Here is an 8,060-nt window from a genome sequence, read left to right on the forward strand (position 1 = left end):
TCACTACTAAACCCCTTTGACCCTTTATTCTTAGGGTTTTAGATTTCCCCAAATCTGAGAGAAGCAATGAAAGGAGGAAGGAAGAATCTGAAGAGGGCTGTGGAGGAACAGAGCTTAACCCTCAGCGATGGCCACTCTATAATGCAAGTGCTTTCTCTACGTGGTTCTAATCTCATAGAGGTAATCAATCAGCTAAGTTTCCCAAATCTGCAGCTTGCTTTGTAAAGATTGATGCTTTGGTTTGTTAGGTTTCTTCAGAGATTGGGTTTTCTGAGATAAAAATTGGGTCTTTTGGGAAAATTGAGATAAACCCTATTGGAATTTAGTGAAGATTGGAAAACCGGTCCAAACCCAGTTTCCAATTTTGTGTCTTTCTTCAAACATTGTGCTTGTTCTTCATTTTGTAGACTGGATGGGGATAAATTGAAGCTAATTGATAATGTACAATGTGTTAATGCATGCGTAGGTTGATTTTGATTGTGCTTTACTTATTTGAAGGTAATGGATGCTCAAGGAGAGAAATCTTTGGCATTGTTTCCGGCTAAGTTTTCGAAGAGCATGTGGATAAAACGAGGTTTGTTCCCAATAAGCTGAACTAGTTTCAAGGAATTGATGCAAATATACCCAGAAAGGCAATGTTTTTTATGTTACTTTTTTCAATGGGCAGGCAGTTTTGTTGTGGTTGATGCAAGTGAAAAGGACAAGGTTCTTGAATCAGGCGGCAAAGTGGCATGTATTGTTTCCCAAGTTCTGTTTTTCGAACAAGTTCGTGCACTTCGGAAATCACCAGATTGGTGAGTGTTCTATTCACAGCTTAAAATGAGCAGTAGAAAAATGAGTGTTCTATTCACAGCTTAAGATGACATAGTTGCCCTGCCTAACAATTCTATCAAGGATGGGAAAAGGTAGCTCTTGGAAGTATAAATCAATTGAGTTGGCATTCTAGTGGCACTTTTTTTGTTCACTTTGAATGTAGATATCATCTTACCTCGATTCTCTTTAATGTCTGCTCTTTTTTGCTGGTGTTTCGGTTCTTACATTTCTTTGACCATCCGATTTCTTTGACCATCCGATTGTAGGCCAGAAATCTTCAAATCCACTGTTTCGGATGAGCCATGTGGAAGTTTGAAGGGACACACCTCTAAACAAGAAGAGAATGAGAATGACAATGAGGATGACTCTAGCGATGATGATGGACTTCCTCCATTAGAAGCCAACATGAACAGGATGAGACCATCTGAATGGCAATCAGAGGCAGAATCGGATTCGGATACAGATTCAGGACCTGATTCTTGAATTACTGTAGTAGACAAACAAATCTGTGGAATGGAATGGAAAGAACAGTTTCAAATCTTGTGGCCCCAATTTTTGTTGAAATGACTGTATTTACTCAAAATCATGTACTAAAGATACTAACACAGCTGATAGCACACGACATTTATATATCCATGCATCACCTTTTATGTATTGCCTATGTATACAGATCTTCAAAAGTCATGATTTTCTGTATTGGTCATTTAGTACTAGTGAATGCTTAATATCAGAAAGCGTTGAATGCAGAAAAAGTAAATTTCGAGTTCTATAGTAGATGTTTTTCTCTTTCTTGGCCAGTTTACTGTATATATTGAGGTACCATAACAAGAGCTTCGCCAGTCCACAAAAACACCGTCACATCTAATAGAAAGGAAAAAGATCAGCCCACTCTACAATTTATTAGCACAGTGGAACACATTCACAATGATCTTAGGTTCCTCTCACATTCACATTGATAAACACACCCTCCATGAGGTTTTCCTTGATGTTGTTAAGAGTTAAGACTAGTGTTTATTTTCCCTTGTAAAGCATTGGGATTGATGTATTCAAATACATCATCAATAGTGGCATCTTTAAATCCAGCAAGCTGACATACTTGTCATGCCTAACAAGTATGAATAATAAACCAATGTGATTGAATCATCAGCCTAGTGGCGGAATACTGAAAATCAGTTTCGGATGAGCAAACTGATGCCAAATGCCAATATATCTCACCCCATTTTCTTTCTTTGGGCATTCTTAAGTCACTTTAACGGCGACCTTCTTATAATGCAAGTTGCACCACAAACCCTAGCTATTGAATATGATGGACTTCCTCTATTAGAAGCCAACATGTGTCATACGAGACCGTCCGAATGGCAATCAAATGCGGAATCGGAAACAGATACAGATTCAGAAACTGATTATTGAATAACTGTAGACATATGTCACATATCCAATGGAATCAAATGAGGAAGATATAACAGTGTCAAAACTTCTGTACTTGACTTTTGTTGGTTGACTGTGTTATGTAGTTGCTAAAAAACTATGTACCTAAAAATACAAACATTTGTGATAGCTAGGCTAATAGCAGATGACGTTTATTAGTCCATGCATCACCTTTTCTCAAACATTCTTGGTGGTGGTGGAGAGAGCACTATTAGTTGTAGTAGGACAGGGTTATGTTTTAGTGCCTCCATTAAAAAGGTTTCTAAAAGCGAGCAAGATGCCAAGATTGTGAGGTTAAACAAGGTGGGGTTCTCTAAATTAGACCAAGGAAAAAGAAGTGGGGGGCTATCAATGTGAAAAGGGTCAAAACTGGAAATTCAAACAGAGAGAGAGAGGGGGGGAAGGGAGTAGGCGGGTAGTGTAATAATGTTGGAAGGTAAGAGAAACAGAGCAAGCATTCAATGCAGACATGTCTATATTGACACAGTTAGTAAATGAGGGACTGATCAATGGGTTGCCAATTACAAAATCAAAGCCTTTGTTTTTATCTCTGCACTGCTATATCACTCTACTAGTACTAGCTGAGAGTCTGAGTGGTTGTTGGAGTTGTTGGAGCTGTTTAGGCTTCTCTCCTTTTCTTAGTGTTTGGACCTCTTTCTTTGTGGCTTTTATTGCCATCTTGTTTTATTCTTTTGGGTCTTGTTTCCTGCCCACTTTTTTTTCAATTTATATCCTTCTCCAAAAGATTTGATTGAATACTGGGTTTAGGCCTTAGGGGTTTTGCTAGGGAATGCTAAGAAACCGAGTTCCTGGTTTTAAAGTTGGAGTCTTTTTGTATTGGGGGTGTCCTGGAATCTTGTTATTGAATCTTTTGTGGATATAAAGATCTGGGTTTTGTTGGGTTGATGATTTCTGAGAAGGGCTTCTGTTTGAATTGGACATATCCTTCATCATGGTGCTTTTGATTGGACGATGCTAAAGCTGGGTTTTCCCTGTGAAGCAATTATTAAAGGTTAGGCCTTTGTGTTTTTTTTCTTTGGTCATATCATTATAGATCTCACTAAAGTTTTGGGTTTTAATGGTAGAATCTTTGGCTTTGTTATTTGAATGCTTTAGGGAAATAAAGTAAAGGCTCCTCCTCAGCCAAAGTTTGAAACTTGACTCACTCTCCCTCAGTCTGTGAAGCTCAAAATCTGGTTTCAGTTTTTTTAGCTTTCTGGGTGAGACTGACTGGTTTTAGATTGAAAAGGGCTTGATGCATATTTCAGTATGGAAGCCTATATCTCACTGTGCTGCTCTACTAATGGAGAAGAAGACCAGAAGGAGAGATGGTTCTGGTTTATCAGTGGAGGCCAAGAGAAAGCCTTCTGTTCTTCGTCAATTGCAAGAGAACAAGCTCAGGGAGGCTCTTGAAGAAGCATCAGAAGATGGGTCTCTTTCGAAATCGCAGGACATTGATTCCTCTGATGCTCCAAATCAAGATGGCAGCAGCTTTGGAAGGTCAAGATCTCTTGCTAGGCTCCATGCTCAGAGGGAGTTTCTGAGAGCCACAGCACTTGCTGCTGATCGTACATTTTCGACAGAGGACTCCATTCCTGATCTCAATGAAGCATTCAACAAGTTCCTCACAATGTACCCGAAATTCCAGTCTTCGGAGAAGATTGATCATTTGAGAGCAGATGAGTACAGTCACCTCTCAGAGGCTTTTGCCAAGGTATGTCTTGATTACTGTGGTTTCGGGCTGTTTTCGTATCTGCAAACTCTAGCATATTGGGAATCATCTGCATTTACATTGTCTGAGATAACTGCAAATTTGAGTAACCACGCTCTTTATGGTGGTGCTGAGAAAGGCTCTGTTGAACATGATATCAAGACTAGGATTATGGATTACTTGAACATTCCTGAAAATGAATATGGTCTTGTTTTCACTGTTAGCAGAGGTTCTGCCTTTAAATTGTTGGCTGAATCTTACCCTTTCCAAACGAATAAGAAGTTGTTGACAATGTTTGATCACGAGAGCCAGTCTGTGAATTGGATGGCTCAAAGTGCTAAAGAGAAAGGTGCTAAGGTTTATAGTTCCTGGTTTAAATGGCCAACCTTGAAACTTTGCTCTAGGGAGCTGAAAAAGCAAATTGCAAACAAGAAGAGGAGAAAGAAGGATTCTGCAACGGGCCTTTTTGTATTTCCTGTTCAGTCAAGGGTAACTGGGGCAAAGTACTCTTACCAGTGGATGGCTCTTGCTCAGCAGAACAATTGGCATGTTTTGCTTGATGCTGGGTCATTGGGTCCTAAGGACATGGATTCACTTGGGCTGTCTCTGTTTCGGCCAGATTTCATTATTACATCATTCTACCGGGTATTTGGATCTGACCCAACTGGATTTGGATGCCTTTTGATCAAGAAATCTGTAATGGGGAGTCTGCAAAGTCAAGGGGGGCGCACTGGGACTGGAATGGTGAGGATTCTCCCGGTTTTTCCACAGTACCTGAGTGATTCTGTGGATGGTATTGATGGATTGGCTGGAAATGAGAATGATGCAGTCAACTGTGAGGAAGAATTATTGCCCGAAGCAGATGGGGGGTCACAGATGCCTGCCTTTTCAGGTGTATTCACTTCCAATCAGGTGAGGGATTGTTTTGAGACAGAAATGGATCAGGACTCAGATAGGGATGGAGCAAGCACCATTTTTGAGGAAGTGGAGAGTATTTCAGTTGGGGAAGTTATGAAGAGTCCAATCTTCAGTGAAGATGAGTCCTCGGACAATTCATACTGGATTGATTTGGGTCAGAGTCCATTTGGTTCTGATCATTCTGGCAATATAATGAAACAGAATACAGGTTCACCCTTGCCACCATTATGGTTCTCCGGCAAGAAAAACAGCAAGATCTCCTCTCCAAAAGTTTCATGTAGAATTCCAAAGAGCCCATTATATGATGATAAAAGGTTAAAGCTCAGACAGCATGAAGATCCTGTGTTGTCTTTTGATGCAGCAATATTATCAGTGTCACATGAGCAGGACCGTGTTAAGGCAATTCCTGAAGAAGATATGTTTGCTGAAACAGATGCTGCTGCCTCAGGAGATGGTAGAATGTACTCAGATTCCGTCCATGTCAGGGAAATTCAAGAAGAATCTGAAATCAGGGAAGTTTCAGTGCCCAGTAGTTCTGGGCTTAAACACAGTGGCATTGGGAGTTCGTCAACCTCTGAAATTTTCCAAGAATCAAAGGAAAGTGCTGCAATAAGGAGAGAGACAGAAGGTGACTTTAGACTTCTAGGAAGAAGGGAAACAAATAGATTTTCTGGCAGTAGATTTTTTGGTTTAGAAGAGGGTGATCGAGATCCAAACATGAGTAGTCGAAGGGTATCTTTTACTGTGGGAGACAGCCATAGAGGGATATCAAGCCATATTTTTGAGCCTGGAGAAGCATCTATGACTATCCTTGGTGATGACGAGCTTATGAGTGAAGGAGACTATGCTGATGATCAGGAATGGGGGAGGAGGGAGCCTGAGATAGTTTGTCGGAATCTTGATCATATTAATATGTTGGGTCTGAACAAAACTACTTTCAGACTGCGATACCTTATCAATTGGCTTGTTACCTCGTTACTTCAACTTCGGTTACCTGGTCCTGATGAAGGTGTGGGATTGCCACTTGTGCAAATATATGGTCCGAAGATCAAATATGAAAGGGGGGCAGCTGTGGCTTTCAATGTCAGACAGAGCAGTGGAAAAGGGCTAATTCACCCTGAAGTGGTACAGAGATTGGCCGAAAAAAATGGTATATCTCTTGGCATTGGTATCCTTAGTCATGTGCGTATCGTAGATATCCCTAAGCAACCTTGTGGAGCACTTGATCTTGAAGATACATCTTTGTGCAAGCCAATGGCTAATGGTCGCCAAGGTGGTAAGAATACATTCTTCAGGGTTGAGGTGGTTACAGCTTCACTTGGTTTTTTGACCAACTTTGAAGATGTTTATAAGATGTGGGCTTTTGTTGCCAAGTTTCTTAGTTCATCATTTGTTGAAGGGGATGAGTTATCTACAGTACCAGAGGATTCAGAAACATAACACTTGTAAAGTATATGGTTGTTTTTTTTCCTCTGCATTGAAGAAAATTGACGCTGATCACTCTGTTTAGCCACCTCTGGTGAATGTGATCAAGCCAGCAGCTGAACACGGGAGTAAAACAAAGGATCGATGCTTTGTGCAGTCTGATATCTTTGCTCCACCTTTTACAGTTTTTCTTCTGAGCAGATGAATTTGTTTATTCTTGTTGTGATTTCTGTTAGTAATGTATTTTTTGTATTACTGGTATTCAGTTTCATGGAGTGTTTTCTCCACCTAGCACCAGTTCAGAAAGTTGTATGAAACTTGAAATAGAAGTTAAATGGCGTTTGAATATTTTTCTTTTTAGAAAAGTGTTCTTTCATCATTTGCAATATGTAATCTCTCCAGGCAATCAACTTCATATGTCTAATGATACATGCTGTCAGATTTGATCAACTGTTTGCACTGTGAATAATTCACTGTAGTTATTGTTGTTTTGCACTGGGGTCAGATTACAACGACGTTCGAGTACTTAACTTGGACCACAATGCGAGCCTCTTTCATTTTCCAATTTATTTCTCCACCTGATTTTGGGTGTAGAAAAAAAGAGATTGAGTCTCCAGTTGTTTGCAAATTTGGTGAGGTTGGTTTGGTTGGTCTGGTCCCATAAAAACATTATCTCAGACCATGTGGTTTGACTTGTTTACTTGATAAAGTTGATATATTGGTAAATAACTATATCCAGTATCTGCAAACCAACAAATATAGAAAATCTCATCCCTTGTTTTGATGTGATTTTGGTCTTGGTTTTGGTGTGTGCTCACTGCTCAAGTTGAACTGTTGAAGGACATTGATAGTTGAAAACTTTAAACTAAAGATTGGATTCCACCCCTTTTGTATTCCTTGTCTGATACGAAAATGCCAAGTCTATGAGTCTTGTATAATATAGTGGATTAAGAAGGGATTGATGCTCTCTATGAGTCTAGTGTCTCGCGCTGGTATTGGTATTGCGTAGAGCCATCCATTTTTCTCTTGGGTCTGCAGAAGTTCATTAATCTTATGAAGTTTGTTTATCAATTTCGCATTTGATTTGGATGGCATCAAGAAAAGTTTAACAACACCTAACTGGCATGTGGGTTATGATATAATTTATGACGATGATTGATGTAGGCTCTTGTCTGTGTGTAGGTTCTTCTTGTCGATCTAAGATGGTAACCCTTAGCCCCACAGATTTGGTTTCTTGACAATTAGTTTGACTAAAAAGTAAAACAATCAAAGAGATTAGACTTTGAAATTAATCATAAAAAGGAGGGTTTAAACTTTTGAAGCATGAAATCTGGAGAATTTGTGGGAAACTATTAGTACGTTCTGCCTGCATAGTTGGAGTTGCAGAAAGATTATAGACCTTGTCTTTCACTTTGCAGCTCGACTGACCATACATTATTCACTCCACTGTATTGCAGTGTGGTAATACTAGCTTAGCTTGACTTAATTCGATTCTGCTTTGCTTATTTTAAGGTAACATATGCACAATTAAGGGGAGAAATCTTAGGCGTGCTGTTTCCAGCCAAGTTTTCGAAGAACATAAAGATAGAACAAGGATTGTTCCACTTGATCGAGCTCAACTAATTTCAACTACTCTAGCAAATGTACCCAAAGAGCTAGCAAGTAAAAAGAATAAGGTTCTTGCATCAGTCAGCAAAACAACATTCTACTGCTTCACATGTGCAATCTATATTACGAACAAGTTATTATCTTCATATCTGAAAAT

General features: G+C 39.6%; 2 protein-coding genes across 3 annotated transcripts; both read left to right on the plus strand.

Annotated features, from left to right (window-relative positions):
• Nucleotides 1-22: 22 nt before the first annotated feature.
• On the plus strand, nt 23-1,570 carry LOC112188814 (probable RNA-binding protein EIF1AD). 2 transcript variants are annotated; one of them, XM_024328057.2, is made up of 4 exons: nt 23-180; nt 499-574; nt 668-794; nt 1,080-1,570. In XM_024328057.2, the coding sequence occupies exons 1-4, from the start codon at nt 67-69 to the stop codon at nt 1,294-1,296; spliced, it is 534 nt and encodes a 177-aa protein (XP_024183825.1). In that variant the 5' UTR covers nt 23-66; the 3' UTR covers nt 1,297-1,570. The 2 variants fall into 2 exon arrangements, with proteins under 2 accessions (XP_024183825.1, XP_040367174.1); XM_040511240.1 differs by having other exon boundaries at nt 50-180; nt 467-574.
• A 1,081-nt stretch (nt 1,571-2,651) lies between these two features.
• On the plus strand, nt 2,652-6,674 carry LOC112188892. The gene is made up of 2 exons (XM_024328155.2): nt 2,652-3,253; nt 3,358-6,674. Exon 2 carries the CDS (start codon nt 3,497-3,499, stop codon nt 6,308-6,310), a length of 2,814 nt encoding a protein of 937 aa, XP_024183923.1. The 5' UTR covers nt 2,652-3,253; nt 3,358-3,496; the 3' UTR covers nt 6,311-6,674.
• Nucleotides 6,675-8,060: the final 1,386 nt, after the last annotated feature.

Source organism: Rosa chinensis, chromosome 1 (assembly GCF_002994745.2).
Source record: "Rosa chinensis cultivar Old Blush chromosome 1, RchiOBHm-V2, whole genome shotgun sequence".
In the NCBI taxonomy this organism is placed as follows: Eukaryota; Viridiplantae; Streptophyta; class Magnoliopsida; order Rosales; family Rosaceae; genus Rosa; species Rosa chinensis.